This window comes from Clinocottus analis, unplaced genomic scaffold (genome assembly GCF_023055335.1).
Source record: "Clinocottus analis isolate CAN_PGR_092001 unplaced genomic scaffold, fCliAna1.0.p SCAF_11, whole genome shotgun sequence".
Taxonomy (NCBI): Eukaryota; Metazoa; Chordata; class Actinopteri; order Perciformes; family Cottidae; genus Clinocottus; species Clinocottus analis.
In genome coordinates, this window is record NW_027175832.1 from 7855082 (window position 1) to 7870559 (window position 15478).

The 15478-nt window shown below is 42.7% G+C and overlaps 2 protein-coding genes across 3 annotated transcripts; both read right to left on the bottom strand.

Annotated features, from left to right (window-relative positions):
- Positions 1-502: 502 nt before the first annotated feature.
- Positions 503-3317, bottom strand: LOC137782257 (solute carrier family 22 member 13-like). Its single transcript, XM_068571469.1, has 10 exons — positions 2943-3317; positions 2765-2868; positions 2532-2686; positions 2266-2434; positions 1887-2007; positions 1638-1732; positions 1335-1549; positions 1142-1250; positions 851-1057; positions 503-578 (listed from the first exon to the last, which is right to left on the bottom strand). Exons 1-10 carry the CDS (start codon positions 3315-3317, stop codon positions 503-505), a joined length of 1626 nt encoding a protein of 541 aa, XP_068427570.1.
- Positions 3318-3467: 150 nt separating this feature from the next.
- LOC137780975 (serine/threonine-protein kinase OSR1-like) lies at positions 3468-14692 on the bottom strand. 2 transcript variants are annotated; one of them, XM_068569437.1, is made up of 17 exons: positions 14418-14692; positions 13687-13799; positions 11829-11937; positions 10912-11053; positions 10250-10305; positions 9930-10039; positions 9711-9812; positions 9245-9378; positions 9063-9111; positions 8892-8957; positions 8683-8805; positions 8184-8219; positions 7877-8026; positions 7211-7316; positions 7057-7125; positions 6595-6659; positions 3468-6509 (listed from the first exon to the last, which is right to left on the bottom strand). In XM_068569437.1, exons 1-17 carry the CDS (start codon positions 14485-14487, stop codon positions 6435-6437), a joined length of 1575 nt encoding a protein of 524 aa, XP_068425538.1. In that variant the 5' UTR covers positions 14488-14692; the 3' UTR covers positions 3468-6434. The 2 variants fall into 2 exon arrangements, with proteins under 2 accessions (XP_068425538.1, XP_068425547.1); XM_068569446.1 differs by lacking the exon at positions 14418-14692 and adding an exon at positions 14110-14161.
- Positions 14693-15478: the final 786 nt, after the last annotated feature.

Sequence of the window (15478 nt, forward strand, 5' to 3'; positions counted from 1 at the left end):
GTGTAGGAGAATACGGATCAGCTTGGCCCTTAAACCGTCTGCTTGCAGCTGCAGTATTGTGCTCTCATTGCCCATGCAGCTTCTGTCACAGCTCTCTATACGAGTAGTTCCCGACCTGTAGGTCAAAATAATGTTATTACCATGGGAAATAGGAAAAAAAACATAATCCGGCAAGTTCGGTTTTCTATTTTATTTATTTGCATTCAATACAGTTACCTGTAGGCCCGTGAGGAGAAAGTTACAGCTCAGCAGAACTTCTAACCCTGTGTCAAAGGGTCAGAAGTCAATTTTGCTTCGTAGGAAGGGGTCATGCATATAAAAGGCCTTAAGCCGGCTGCTACGAGAACAGTAACACAGTAACAGACGGATACAACAACAATAAAGACACGCGATTGAGTCAGACGTGAGGAAACTCACCAGGTGACTCAGCAACATTGAGGGCAAAAGATAAGATACACATAATACACAGAGCAAAAACATCTGAGAAAATATGTTGTTCCAACTAGAGTTTGGTCGATTTTCTGCTGTTGTGTTCGACCATGTTGCAGCCACTTCCTGGGTTCTTGTTGGTTATTTTCCTAGAATTAAAAAGGAAGACAATGTTTACATGACATCATTATGACTATTACATGTCTGACATTTTTAGTAAAAACGATATCTTTAACTTTCACTTTAAGTGTGTTCATGTGGCTCATTCTAATTGCACGGGACGGTTACAACCATTTTGGCATTTAGATTCAACATGTTGGATAGTGCAAGCTTGTCACATGCCAATCTAGTGTGGATGGTTGACCCTGATCTCTGTAGAAGTCATTATTGGAACAACTCCTCCTCCTGCAGCTTGCTTTACCTGTTGCCCTCGGCCTCATCGGTTGAATCAGGAAGATCTTTTCTCGTGGTCTCAGGGAGCAGGAAGCTGAGAGCTCCACTGGTCAGTGTGAGGCTGCTGAAGACGATGGTGGGTATGGACCAGTGGTACACAGCCAAGATGTTGAGCAATGGGGACAGCAAGCCGGCTATTCTAAAGGCTATGAAGCCACAGCCAACAGCTGTTTGCCTAAAAGAGCGAAGTTCACTCTTAAATACATGTACATACTGTATGTAGAGTATCTAAAATCATATATTTTGTATAATTTTATACCTGATAGAGGTGGGAAACAACTCCTGAATGTAGACCATGCATACAGATCCGCCAGAGTTCAAAAAGAACTTTCCAGCGGTTACAAGGGCTACGATAACAACAGCGCTATCTGGAATTCAAATTTAGGTTCAGTGTATTAAATCACCAGATGGATGTATCTTCACGCAGCGAATGTGAAGGACAGTGAATTCACCTTGAGGGAAAGCCAGGGTTAAGAGGCAAAAAAAACTGCCCATCAAGATGGTCAATATGAGACATTTCTTTCTCCCTATCAACTCCAGAACCCAGACACAGAGGAAATGAGCTGGCACCTCGGTGATCCCGAACAGGAACTGAACCAGGAAGATGTTCAGACCAAGCTTACCCACATTCAGAACTAGGCAGAAGTAGCCTAGGTTTATTGAAAACCTAGGATTCACAAGAAAACAAATAAATGACACAGACATTTATTTCATTCAATGTGTAGCACGATTCCTAAAATTAGCTTAAAACTTACCAAGCGAAGGATATGATGAATAAACGTTTCATCAGGACTGTTGAGGTAAACATTGCTTTGATACCTTCACTTTTGACTTCTCGTTCCCCAGTTACCTGAAGGGCAAATTATTATTAGTATTATTACGCCCTGCTTTCATCAGCATTTGGAGCATGTCAGCATTGAGTACCGGTGGGCCCAGTACAGTGGCATGTCTTGTTTTCAGAGAAATACTTTGATCAGATGTCACTCAAATGGAATCAGACTTGCCTCATCCAGCAGATTTTCGGGGATTTTCTTTTTATTGATCGCCGCAACTCTGCAGATCAACTTATTTGCTTCTTCGGTTCTTCCCTGTCCAAGTAACCACCTCGCAGATTCCGGAATCCACCTGAAAAGTTCGGCACAATCCAGGGGTTGGAGTCCATCACAAACAGAGTCTGAAGCAGAAACTGATCTACTGAAAAGGTTAATTTTTTTCAGCAATCATCCGAAAGACACTCACACCTCGTATGATCTCAGTCTGAAGTAACACGAGACACACATGGCTGGACTGGGTTTGGCCCAGTGTGTGCTATGATCAGAATGTGCATTAGTGATCAAACAGAGCACCAAGACAAAAGATAATACAGTATTAAACAGCACATACCATATGTACAACAATATAAAGGCCTGTCCTCCCGCTACGACATACTGCATTTTTCTCCAGTCACGGATTGCATAGACCAGACCAGCCATGCTACACTGTCCAACAGCCGCAAACATCTGGCTCAAACAGGAGGCCAAGGACCTTTTGGTGACTCCAATCCACTCCGTAGCTACAAGACAGAATTCAAACACCAAAATCACTTCTGAGCTGGAATTCCATGCTCGCGAAATCAGAGACATGTTGGTGAGATAAAAAAGAAGTCATACCTAACACAATGGAGTTAATTCTATAGCCTGCGACTGCGGCTCCGACCACGAACTGCGACACAATGTAAATGTAGACATTTGGAGAGACGCCGGCGACCGTGACGAATATCAGCTTGAGAACGACTGGTAACTGCGTGGTTCTCCTGCGGCCGCACCTGAAGTTCAGATGAAGGGTTTGAAGGTTTCGGCTTCTTTGCACTTGACCGAATTTATCCCCCTGCTTAGTCACTTACGATTCAGCTGAAGGGCCAAAGATGAAAGAACCAGCAAGCAAACCAGCCATGAAGGTTATCTGCACAACTTCGGCCGTAATAGACTTTTCACAGACGAGATCAAACTGCAAAAACAACGCCGTCAAACATCAGTGGGGCGGGGAAGAAACTACAAATCTCACACCATTACCCGACTTACATCAGTGACTATGGTGGCATCATACATCGTGTCGTAGTAATCCCATCCATCCCGGCACCTGGTGGTCTCATTGAGGCCGTACTCCCTGATGGCACCGATGTCCCATTCCACAGGGACAAACATTTGACACCTGCTGAAGGTCCCGTCCTCCTCACGGGGCAGAGTCAGGTTCAGCTGCTCCTCTGTGGTCAGGCTAGAGTCCGCCTGAAGGATCCAGTCTGTGTTACAGTGTCGCTCTGGATCAGACTGGATAAATAGGAAACTACTGAAGAAGATGGACATGAAGAAATTTGGGAAGGTCAACCCAAGAATGATGAGCTTCTGAAAGAAGCCAAAGTCTCCGACAGTTCTCAAAATCTCTCCGAAATCCACCATGTTTCCCACTGCAGGTGGTGTGTGAAACTTGATGATTTTTCTTTGAAAACTAAGGTTTAAATAAATGTTTAACCATCCATAGTCAGTAATTACCACGGAACAAATGGCTGACCTGTTGAAGCAAAAACAATAACCAATGAAACACCGTCCTTGATCGTTGAATTCCATCATGTGACTTTATTCAGCTACTAAAATCATTCGCATGTGTTGTCATTTTTCCAATAAGCTATACATGTCAAGGAATATCTTCTGTAGGTTATCACAAATAACTCCACTTCAAATTATGCATTTGATGTACACATTTCATAATCAATGATATTTAAAAAATATACATCATGATCTGTAAAAAGAAAAAATGATTTGCCAATTAAACGATTACATAAGGACTAATCATTCAGTTACTCCATAAGAGGCAGAATGCTTTTCTGATGAGTAAACAATAAAAGGGGAAAGTAATTTAGAAAATTTTCAATCAACAATGTCATCACCAAAATCACACACGCACACACACACATACGCACACGCGAGGAGAGAGAAGTGTGACCTGTGCCGGCCGTCTTATTAAAATGACTTTTGATCCGTTAGCCTTGGACAGGATTCAGTGAGAAAACTGCATATCATGACATCAAAAAGCAGAGTGTATGATTTTAAAGCCCCATGTCATTCCGAAAAAAATACCCATGTTCACATATCGATAAGGTGCTAATTGAACAAATAAATGTGTGCATGATTAGTGATGCTCTGACAAAGGCCAACATTGGAAAACACTACACAAACAAATTAAACTATGTGTACAGGACATGACGAGTCTCAGCCTGCTTTGATCCATATTTACAAGTGAAACGATCCTTCTATCCGACACTTAAAACAGTCAATGCATCTACATCGTTACAGACAAACCTCAGCATGTTTGTGTGTGACAGTGCATGGAGTTGCCATCATACGTACATTTACAACATCTTTACATACACCATTTACATCAGTACCGGACCGAGGGAGCCATTTCGCAGCCCTTTGCACGTGGCACAAAACAACCAAACGGCTACACGGGGAGTGACGACAGGGAGTTGTTGGGTGAGTGTTTATAAAGCAAAGAGACGACAGTACCGTCTGAACAATTTGCCAATATGATGGGGGGAAAAAAGGTAATAAACTGGCCTCTTGAGACGTTTAAAGGGTTACTTCAGCCAATAAATGAAAAAAGGACCTGGCGTGGTATCCGGACGTGTAGATAGTTTGGGGTTTTATTTGCTGAGGTTTTACGTGTTGAGGTTTTTTTGAGAGATCCATCTCACTTACTGCCGTCCCTCGATACAATGCCGGCAAATGGAACTTTTGTCTTTTAGGCTCAAGGAATCGAACAAAGAGTCTGCAGCCATGGCAGCGGCTCGGCGAGGCTCTACTCAGGCACTGCAGTGCTTTGAACCAAAGGCAAATCGAAGCGCGCCTGCACGTTCCCAAGGGCAACGCCAACGTGCTGGTGTTGAGCGGGCATGCTTTTTTTTGTGGCCAAAATCTTTGTCGAGCATGTAAGCATGTGAGCTAGTATTTGCTAATTAACATGAAACACATAGTACAGCGGAGGCTGGCGGGAACGGTATTAGTTTTGCATGCATGTGGTCGACCAACCGGTGACGCCAGAGGAAAATTAAACAAAGTTATTTCGGCCTAGCCACATAATGTCCATTCGCCTCCTTTGTATCGGAATGGAGACAATTAAGACCAAACTATCCGCTAAATACCACTTCTTTTTTTTTTCAATTTGGGTGAACTGCCCCTTTAAACTTTATTTCACTTTGGTTGAACATTTCAGTTTTTGTACATGCACTACTTGACCTGTCGGGCAGCCTGTAACACCAGCCGCTCCAGGCTCGACACTCATTGCCAGCATTCAGGATTCGTCCTGATCTGTAATTTCCTTAATGGGTAACAGGCTATTTTCGACGCATTTATCCGCAGAGACACGCATCTGTCTGTCTGTCTGTCTGTGTTGCTGTGCTGAAAGTTCAATTTGCTTCTGAAAAAACTAAAAGTAAAACCCCACAGCATGCAGGTTCATACATCTGCCTGGCTGACTTTATGAGCTCCTAGTGAGGCACAAGCACAAAAAGTGGGATTTATTCAACCCAAGAGAAATATTATGAGAAACCAGTGGTCACACACGGTGAAAAGTAACACCTATTGCATAGTACAAGAATATTAGGCAGGTATCAATCTGTGAAAAACAATCCTGTCTTTGAATACCTCGGGGAAAACGCCATCTGACAGAGTGTTTTTACTGCAGTTATGGGACAGAGCAGTTACAGGTGACTTGTGTACATTTTGAAGGTCTCAGCAGTGCAGTCAGAGCCTAAACTCTTTGGTTATGTTTTGACAAAACCACCACACCTCGGGCTGCCCTATACAGGAATCTGGTGATTTTCTTATATTCTTTGTAAAAAATCCATCTGAATTTACAGGATTACAAAACTAAAACTATGCTACAGTGTGTTCCACTAAGTTATTTTAATCACTGTTACAGGAGAGTTTGGGAGATTTCTCAGATGGGCGTACATACAATACACCCAATAACCACAGATAGACTCAATTTTTCAGCAAACACACTTGTAATATCTATAGTTCGACTAACTAAGGCTGAATTTACACTTTTCAATTTCAGTGTAGCATAAAGTGCCATATAAAGTAAGCACGACACTCTAGTGAGTTTTGTGGCACAGTTGATTTAAGAAAAATAAAATAAGAAAAACAAAAAGGCAATCACTTCCAGTACCAGCGGGAGATGGTTTGGATTGTGCTCATGTATGAAGTGGGGGGAAAGAAGAAAGATATAAGGAGTTGATATAGTTGATTGCATCTCTCCTCCCATTTACTGTATAAGCGCACTGTAAACGTTTTAAGTGTGATTCCTGTTATGAACTGAGCCCGTTCTCAATGTGGTCCTCATGCATTCTGCAGTAGTGTCACACTTCTGCCAGCTTCCTGTCTCCTCCTCATCGTCGTTGTCTTCTTCTTTTTCTTCCTCCTCTTCTCTTTGGCAGTAGTGGTTTCTTGGAATTGACTACAATGCAGCTGTGCAATACCGTAAGTTCCTATCCTCTGTTGGTGGCTCTACTTGACTTAACTGATGCTGAGCTGTGCAAATCCAATGAGTTTAATATCATCGGGAATTTCAGACTCCTCCACGCCGGACGCCTGGAAGGGAGGAAACAAGGTTGTAAACCGTATACAATTTCTGTATGTAAATCATGTATAGGCATGTTTCCGTCAGAGTACTCACCAATTTAAAAGTCACATTTTTGTTACTATGAGGATCATCCACAATCTTTTGCAAATTGGCAGCGACTAAACAGAAGATAAAAAGGGAGTGGGAGGACTTTGTCAGATAACCAGCTGATGTAAGAACAGATGACAAGACTTTTCCTTCAGGATCAGTGGTGGAAACAGGAAATAACTGGTTTTTGAACCACCTGCACACTATAAAATCATAAACCAGCTGTATTTAGATCATACTATGCCAAAACATTTACTACAAGTCACAGACACTTAACGTCTTCTTGTAAAACATACGATTTTTTTCTTGAAGACACGTGGCCTGGTTTTTTTCTGATTCTGATTTTCAGAGCTAAGTAATGTATTACAAGATTCATTATGATTTTGACATTAGAATATAACGTCAGAACACTAAAAGACTCGACACTGATAATATCCCATCATTTAGTGCTACATCTCTCTAACTTACCAATGACTAAGTCCCTCCCATCAACCAGACCAGCTGAGACCAACTCCTGAGAAACTCCGTCAGCAGAATCTGAGGGGGCAGATATAAAGAGGACATTGAGACTGGAGCCTCTTTGGACAACATAGAGAAGAAACAGCGAGCGGATGCATCTTACCTCTGCCGGACATGAATTCAAATCGGATGTCATTGAGTTCCTTCTTGGGATTCCTCAGTCGCAGAACGAGGCTGATAGGGACACTGGCATTGGCTGCAGCCGGATCCTGCAACAGCACATGTGGAGTGTTTACTGAACAGCCCTTCTGGTTAGAATATACAACAAGGAGGTTTTAAAATAATGTGATAACGATACAAGGCGATTTAGGTGCTGCCAAAGTGACCTGATTGTGGTGGTTGCCTCAAGTATTTCGATCTTTCTTGCCTAACATAGCCCATAGCGAAGAAATCCAACATTGGCTCGAGTGAGAGCTCTTTTGCATAATAATGTGTACAAAATCGCTGCTGTTTGACTTCCACTGCCAAGTATGGACATAACGATAAGGATGAACTCTGAGCGAGGTGAACAGTTTTGCACTGGACTGCTTGGAAAGGCAGGAGTGAGCGGAGGAGAATTCAGTTGGTTGCAATCTGCAACAACAGTGCTTGACGCCGCCAAAGCCTGCATACTGTGCCTTTAATCCTAACCAATACATTTACATTACAACGCTTCAATTATACACTAAATACAAGATGAGATTGGTCAAACTGATCCATTAGCAAATGAACAGTTTGAGCTACAGGTTCAAGTTTCACGTAGAACATCCCTGGCAATGTGTTTTTTTACCTGAGCAGTCGCTGCATGTGAAGGGCTTGCTGTTTGAGTGGGAGCTTGTGGTGCAGCATCTTCCCCTGACTGGACCACATTTGCAGAGCTCTCCTTCGCAGCACCGGGCGGCTGCAGATGTTGTGAGGCGCCATCAACTGGAGGGAAAAGCTAAGCGACACGATTGAAAATTAAAATTGGCAGGTGTTTTGGATTTTGCATGAATGGAAAAACATGGACACACATAGGACAAGTCATGCAGATCGCTCAGGTAAGGTATTGCAACAAATCAAGATTTTCAGGTCATGTCCACTAAAAATGGACTCACCTCCATATTGTCGGACCCGTCCTTCACTCTGGGGGACTGCAGAATGGACATGACAGATTGTCAGGATTAAAAACATGCAATTCTCCTTTTATCCCCCCAATGTATGGACTGATGAGTATTGTAGGATTAAAGGAATTTGACCCAAGGTGACTTCAAACGCAGGGCTTAACTGACATCACAGTTAAGAAAACGGACAGTAAAATCCCACACCAAAGACATGAATTTAGCTTAAACAGAATAATTTGATCTGAGCAGGGGTCTGGTAGATTGTGATACATCACTGGAGTCTGGTGTAACCTAAACTTGTACTACATTGACATTGAGACAGGAGGCCAAAGTAAAAGATCACTGCAGCTTGGCTAAGAATTGTTCATACTAACAGTGCACTAGCACCATCTGCTGGCCAAAAGGACGCTTTGTGCAGAGAGAAACGCAGGAAAGTGGCCTTATAACATAGACTGAATTGAACGTTTGAAGAGACAGGCGTGCAGAGCCTCACCCGCAGAGCCGCTACAGCGGCTTTGCCCTCCTCGCTCTCCTCGTCCAGCTCGTCGTCACTCCATTCCCAACCTCCGTCCTCCGTCTTGTGGAGACGGCCGCTCGAGCCGGGCACACGACGTACCTGCACAATGCGCATTAAAAAATAAGATGCAAAAAGATCCAAGCTTTGAAACTGTGACCCGTGATGATAAGTAATGACTAACTAACCTTTTTGGATCGCTCTGTTATTGTTGGACCTTTGTGTAGAAGCCTCTCCTGCAAGTACTCGTTGTTCTGTAGCAGAAAGATGAACACTAATTACAGGATCTATAAAAGATTATCTCTAAAATACACACAGAGAAACATTTCAGTGTATTTTAATAATAGTGATTGTCTCACTTTGGCTTTTGTGAAGAATTTATGCTTCAGCAACTCTGCTGCAGTTGGCCTGAATAGGAATAAGAGACATAAGGCGTTTCATTATATTAATCAACCAACTGGGTAATCTAATGGAAAGAAAAACAAGCACAGCTTTAATCATGAGGCAAAACAAAAAAAAGGGAGTTTTAGCACCAACTGACCTCTTTTCTGGATCTTTCTGTAGACACAGAGAGAGCATCTTTCTGAAGGACTTGCCATACTTCTTCACCATCTCCTTGTCTGTGATGCCCGTCTCCAGACAGGGAGGGTCGTTCTGCAAAGTCAGCATCAGCACCTACGGACACATAAAGAACAAAAAAACGCTTCAGTAAACTGATTTACCCAGCCAATTGAGAACCGAGGACACCTTTATTGAAGCTATATCAGACTGGCTTGACGGAAACAACTGGATTCCAAAAATTTCTTCAAGTTGTCAGCGTTTTCACTACAAAACGCAACAGGACGCCTTAAAATAGTTTTTCCTTGTTCTCTTCAAGCTGTATCAAATTGGATTTTTTTAATGGTGAAATAATTTGCTTTTAATCAAGGAGACAGCTGCAGCTTGCAAAACTAAATCTGCCATGTAACCAAAGAGACAACGGCACCAGCAAGCCCACACAACGTTACCTTCATCGGTGGGTATTTGTGATATGGTGCAGCACCAGTGGCCAGTTCAATGGCTGTTATCCCGAAGCTCCAGATGTCAGCTTTGAAGTCATAGCCACGGACCTGCGAATGAATAACAGATACGAGTGAAGCGCCCCCGTCTTCTTTCCATCACCCAGTTCTGAGGCGTTACAGACGACAATAGATGGCACCGTGAGATCGACAGAATAAGCCTCCTACCTGCTCCATGACCTCAGGCGCCATCCAGCATGGGGTGCCCACAAATGTCTTTCGAACCTTGTTCCTCGTCATGTCTCCTCCCGCTGCAAGAAAGGCACTCACACCAAAGTCTGTGGAGTGTTTGATAAAATATATTTAAAAACTATTTAAAAAAGTCATCATGAAAAGGTTTTCGACAAACTAATCTTCGGAATAAAAAGGAAAAAACCAACAATGGGGACCTTGTTTAAGATGGTAAATGTCGCAGGATTCTTAAAAAAAAAAATCAAAAACAATAGAAAAAAAACACAAAGAAACAAGAATAAGCAGAGACACTGTACCAGCAATTTGCACCGAGCCATCGTCCCCGAGAAGAATATTTCCAGCTTTCAGATCCCTGTGGGTGAAGCAGAGGATGAAAAAAGAGGAGCGGTTAAGCCGTGCACACTGACCCAGAAAATGAACAAACACTCTTCACTTGAGTGCACAAACAGGTTAAAGCTTCAGCTTCTGATCTGCCTCATTTGACTTCACCTGATTTCTGTTTGAAGTGCAAACTATGCCCAAAGAATGGGAGCAGATTTACCTCTCCCAGTTATGAGTAAGTAAGTTATGCTGCGTTCACACCAAACACGCGCGAGTAGCTTACATAAAAAGTCAATGCACAGACGTGAATAGATCATGTGTTTTAACTTTAAAACACCCTTAAAGACAACTTTTTTGTCTTGAAAACTTGACATACAAGTGATGCACTAAAGCTACAAAGAGGCCTTTCTTCTCAGCAGTGGTTTACAGTGTTCCTGGGAGGAACTTTTACATATAACAAACTTCCTCAATTATGCATTTTCACTCTATTAAATATTCAAAAGAGCAAGGTCTAGTTCAAACCACACGCTCATATGGAGATGGAACGCTCAGTGCCGGAATGAACCGTGCGATGGGACGGGAAAACACAGGGATAACGAGGCATCAGCCCGGAGCCTGGTGACACTTTCGAACTCACCGATGAATTTGCCCATTTTTGTGAAGGTACTCAAGCCCCTCCAAGACCTCTTTCAGGATGCTGGCGATGCTGGCCTCGTCCAATACTCCGGTCTTGTGCTCGCCCCGAGAGATGATATGCTTGATGATGTCCAACACTGAGCCTGAGAGAGTGAGAGTGAGTGAAAGAGAGAGAGGGGGGCAAACAGCAGTCACAAGACATGCTGATGGTACATTGGGCAATTCCCAAATCAACAAAACACACAGCATGCCAACGGGAGCACCAGACCTCCTATAACTCTGGAATAGGTGCTCAGGATTATAATCTGGGTCCCTCCCTCGTCAGTTAAATAGTGTAGCATGCTGCAGTGAGGCTGCTGAATTTATTTGTTTTTCACTTTAATAGATACAGTGTGGAGCAAATAATACTAGTGTGGCATTAGCCCAGTGAGAAGATATCATAAATATACACAGGTCGGCTGCTGCTGCTGCTGCTACTACAGGCACAGAGAAACAATGAGCAATATGAAGGAACTGAAGAGGGTACATGTTTACATTCATGTTATATAAACCATCAGACATTGTGTCTGCACTTAAATGATATTGGTATTACGTAAAGTTGGCCACATGTGGCTGGTTATCTCTCGGAGTAAGAAAAACAGACCATCAAACAGAAAATGCTGAATCGCCAGATATAAAGGCAATGACAGCAGCAAGAACAACACAACCTACAACTTGGCCAGAATAAGTCAACTGGCTTTAGTCACCGGGGAGCAAAACACTCAAAGTTAAAGTTCAAGCCCAGGCTTATAGAGATAAAAAACAAAACAAAAAGTGTAAGGACGTTTGACAAAGAAAGTCAAGTTAAAGCCAAGGTAAAGATAAGGGTTAGCCAAGTCAGGTCAGGAGTTTCTTTCTTTAAAACACAACAGCACTTACCACCGCTGAGCAGCTTCATCACCAGCCACAGTTCATCCTTCACCACAAAGGAAGTATAATAAGACACAATGTTGGGGTGATGGCACTGGCTCATAGCCTGGATCTCTTTCTACACAGAGAAGGAAATATGAGAGACGAAGTCACACGGGGGAGTGGATATGGTGCGGCACAAAGCAAATCACAAAGCCACCAGGACAAGACATTATGACAGGACAGACAGGTGAATTCAGGACCCTGATCGTTCATATTTGGACTGGTTAGGGGGACGTCCGGAGAGACAGGGCATTATAATGAAATATTAACATTGCAATGTCAATATTGAACAGTCCTTGAAAAGCAATAATTGTGCTGAAACGAGGACGAGAGACCTGATTAATGACTTATCTCTCCAGCTTTCCAACTTCACTTTACATGTAAATTATTCCCTCTGGTGCAAGGCTTGAACTAAACATTGGCACAAAAAGGATATACTTTTTTTTAAAAGTCATACTTGTAGCTGTACAGTAGTGTTGACTTGACTTCTAGGCAATATACAGGGCATTCAGAAAGTATTCACACCACTTCACTTGACATGACTCTTTGGCCTGAATGCTAAGCGTCATGGCTGGAGGAAACCAGGCACTGGTCATCCTTACAGTGAAGCATGGTGGTGGCAGCATCATGCTGTGGGGATGTTTTTCAGCAGGAGGAACTGGGAGACTATTTAGGATTGAGGGAAAGATGAATGCAGCAATGTACAGAGACATCATCGAGTAAAACATGCTCCAGAGTACTCTGGACCTCAGACTGGAGCAACAGTTCATCTTTCAACAGGACAATAATTTAATCCATTTTGGAATTAATCTATAACATAACAAAGTGTGGAAAAAATAAAGCGCTGTGAATACTTTCTGGATGCACTGAATATGCATACCATGAGATGGAGACATGACAACTAAATAAGATTTTGCTCAATGATTGTACTAAAGGAGCCATATCTAAGATTCATAGTAGACCTGTATGAAACAAGGATCAGGAGTCAGGACTGCTTTATACTAATGTTAGGTTTATATGACATTGTTACATGACATAATTACATTGATTTGTTAGGTATTTGATTTATTGGATTAGACAAAAAAAGAAAATCCATTCTGGTTATTTTGCCAACACATTTCTCAATTAAAATGCAGGGAACATTACAAGGTTTCCCAAAGTAAAATCAGTCTTTACAATTGTAGAATTTCAGTCTGCCGTTTAACCTGTACCTGATTGTGACCCTTACCTGTATTTTTACCAGTTTGGTAAGAGAAACTCAAAAGGTTTTTCTTTTCCAGACATGGAAACATGCTGCTCAGAAAAATAACTGCAAAGCTAAAGAGAGATCCTGAGGTCTCTCATCTCAGGGTCTAGCTTGTGACTGGACATCAATCACTTAAAGTGCAATACGGCTGAATCCTGCCCCTTTACTCTGCAAAAATGTCTAGCAAAGATGTAACTTTCTGTTGCACTGGCCGCTATATCCTATTCCCAAGCTCTCTGCAGCTGAAAATAAACACTTGGTGTAATTAACCATACATAAATATGTATGTATAGTCAACCCCATTGTGCTGGTTTGGAAGAAGATTGGCAGATTTCAGCTAATAACCTGGTGGCAGAGACCTATATAACAAAGTGATAAGTGTATTAATTCACATGTAATTGTCTTAATGTGTATGTGTGTGTCCTCATTGATTTTCACTGCTTCAGGACTCAGTGGTTGCTATGGCATCAAGCTTTCAGTCTGTATTTCGCTGATCTGAGCTACAAGTCCCACACCACACCAGCACCCTGATGCGGAGAACATCTGGACTGCAGATACTGGCCCACTCGGGGTTCTTACCAGGAGCTCGTCCATGCTTGTTTGACATTTCTCCAGGTTGATGCGTTTGATGGCCACCTTCTCCTTCCTCGGCTTGCAGTATGCTGCCTGAACAACTGCAGTGGCTCCGCTCCCTGTGAACAAGACCAGCACCGGAAGCCGTCAGCACACTGTGGGAGCTACAGGGCCTTTTGGCTTTCTGGAGACAGCAGTCGGAACAAACCCACCATTTGCGTTGAAACTAGTTTATAAGACTGAGGACTGGGGTCATGTACTGTATTACACAATACAGCATCAGTCAGTGTTACTTCCTTTTCTTGTGTTTTAAGTCATTAGTCACGTCCCCTTCGCCGAGAGTCCAGGGTGACTAGCTCACAATAATCCGTGTCATACCTCCAGTAAAAGAGCACCACCCTCTCCAACAACTGCCGAAGCTTTACGCACTGTGAGCTAACTCGCGCTAGCTAGCCGTTTAGCTTCGTGCCGACCAGCCGAGGAGCCGCGTCTCGGTTCGGCTCCTCTAACGACTGTGAACCGGTGTATCAACGCGGCCTAGCTGGAGGGAGACTCCACGAGGCCGACGGCGCCCAGATTCAAGAAGCTATTACCCCTTTTCTGACCTAACTCAGGGCTGTGGCCTTCTGTTAGCTACAGACGTTCGATGCTAGTTAGCTAACCTAGTGGCAGTTGGCAGCCGACGCCGCTGCAGAGACGGTGAGTGGGGGCTAACTTTAGCAAGCTGAGCTACTCACCTATCACCTCGTTGAGTTCGTAGTCATCCCGGTCGATGGTCCAGGATTGAGTGGACTGGTCGTCGGCCATGGTGTCGTTGTTGGAAAGGCGTAAACAATGCTTCTGAGTAACAACAGAGACGCTGTCTGGAGTAATATCTTTGTGATTACTCCATTCGGCTGCGGTGATGCTGCTGCTGCTGCTGCTGCTGCTCCGCTGACAACTCCTACCGCTGCTGTCAACACAACCTTACGCACGACTGACGCACCGCGTTACGTAGGAACTCAGGAGGCGGAAGACGTCGCCATCTTGAGTGTGGTAAAGTTTGCCAAATGTCTCGGAAACTTGGCACCTCAGTATTAGGTTATTCAATTGAAGTTCAGATATAAACATGTTGGTCTTTAGGCAACGGACAAGTTGTATAGTACATCCTTTGTATTTTTTTCTTTCTTGCACATTTTCTTTATTTAATGTATTTGTTGCTTTAGTGTACAGTGGAATTTGAAAATCCTCTGGGAATGCCACAATAATAAGTGGGAGGAGTATTCGTTTTACTTAAATAAAAGTGCCAGTACTACACTGTATAAACTACCCCCATTACAAGTAAAGGTCCTGCATTAAATTGATCCCAAAAGAACAAAAGTAAAAGTGGTATTCATGTAGCAGAATGGAAAAGTGTTATATTTTTGGATTAGTAACAAACATAGTTCAGATCACTTTAGATCAGTTATTGGATACTAGTTACTTAGCCATTTTATGATCCATAATCAGCTAATGCATTGGATTCCCAAAAATCTAATCTAATCTGAATACTTTTAGATTCCTTCAAATATCAAACATTTTGCATCTTTACAAATATATATATATTTGTTCTCTTTAAAAAATGCCTACAAACATGTTTAAGGCAAATAAAATGCATTACATTATTACACTTGCAAAAAATGTACTATCCCATTAACATATAAGTACTTAAATGGTTTTACTTTATTACAGTGCTTGACTAAATGTACTTGGTCACTTCCCACAACTAAGCAGCAGACAAGCTACAGTGTTTCAGGTTTATTTGCAAACCACTCAAACC

Bases quoted from the DNA above. Each gene is read 5' to 3' on its own strand.
- LOC137782257 (XM_068571469.1), bottom strand. From the start codon at position 3,317: ATGGTGGATTTCGGAGAGATTTTGAGAACTGTCGGAGACTTTGGCTTC. The intron at 1,058-1,141 runs GTATAAAATTAT...TCGCTCTTTTAG, and splicing joins TTGTTTCCCACCTCTATCAG to GCAAACAGCTGTTGGCTGTG. The intron at 579-850 runs GTAAAGCAAGCT...TTTTAATTCTAG, and splicing joins GATGAGGCCGAGGGCAACAG to GAAAATAACCAACAAGAACC.
- LOC137780975 (XM_068569437.1), bottom strand. From the start codon at position 14,487: ATGGCCGACGACCAGTCCACTCAATCCTGGACCATCGACCGGGATGAC. The intron at 10,306-10,911 runs GTGAGTTCGAAA...CTTCACCCACAG, and splicing joins AAAAATGGGCAAATTCATCG to GGATCTGAAAGCTGGAAATA. The intron at 8,958-9,062 runs GTGAGACAATCA...TTTCTGCTACAG, and splicing joins AATTCTTCACAAAAGCCAAA to AACAACGAGTACTTGCAGGA.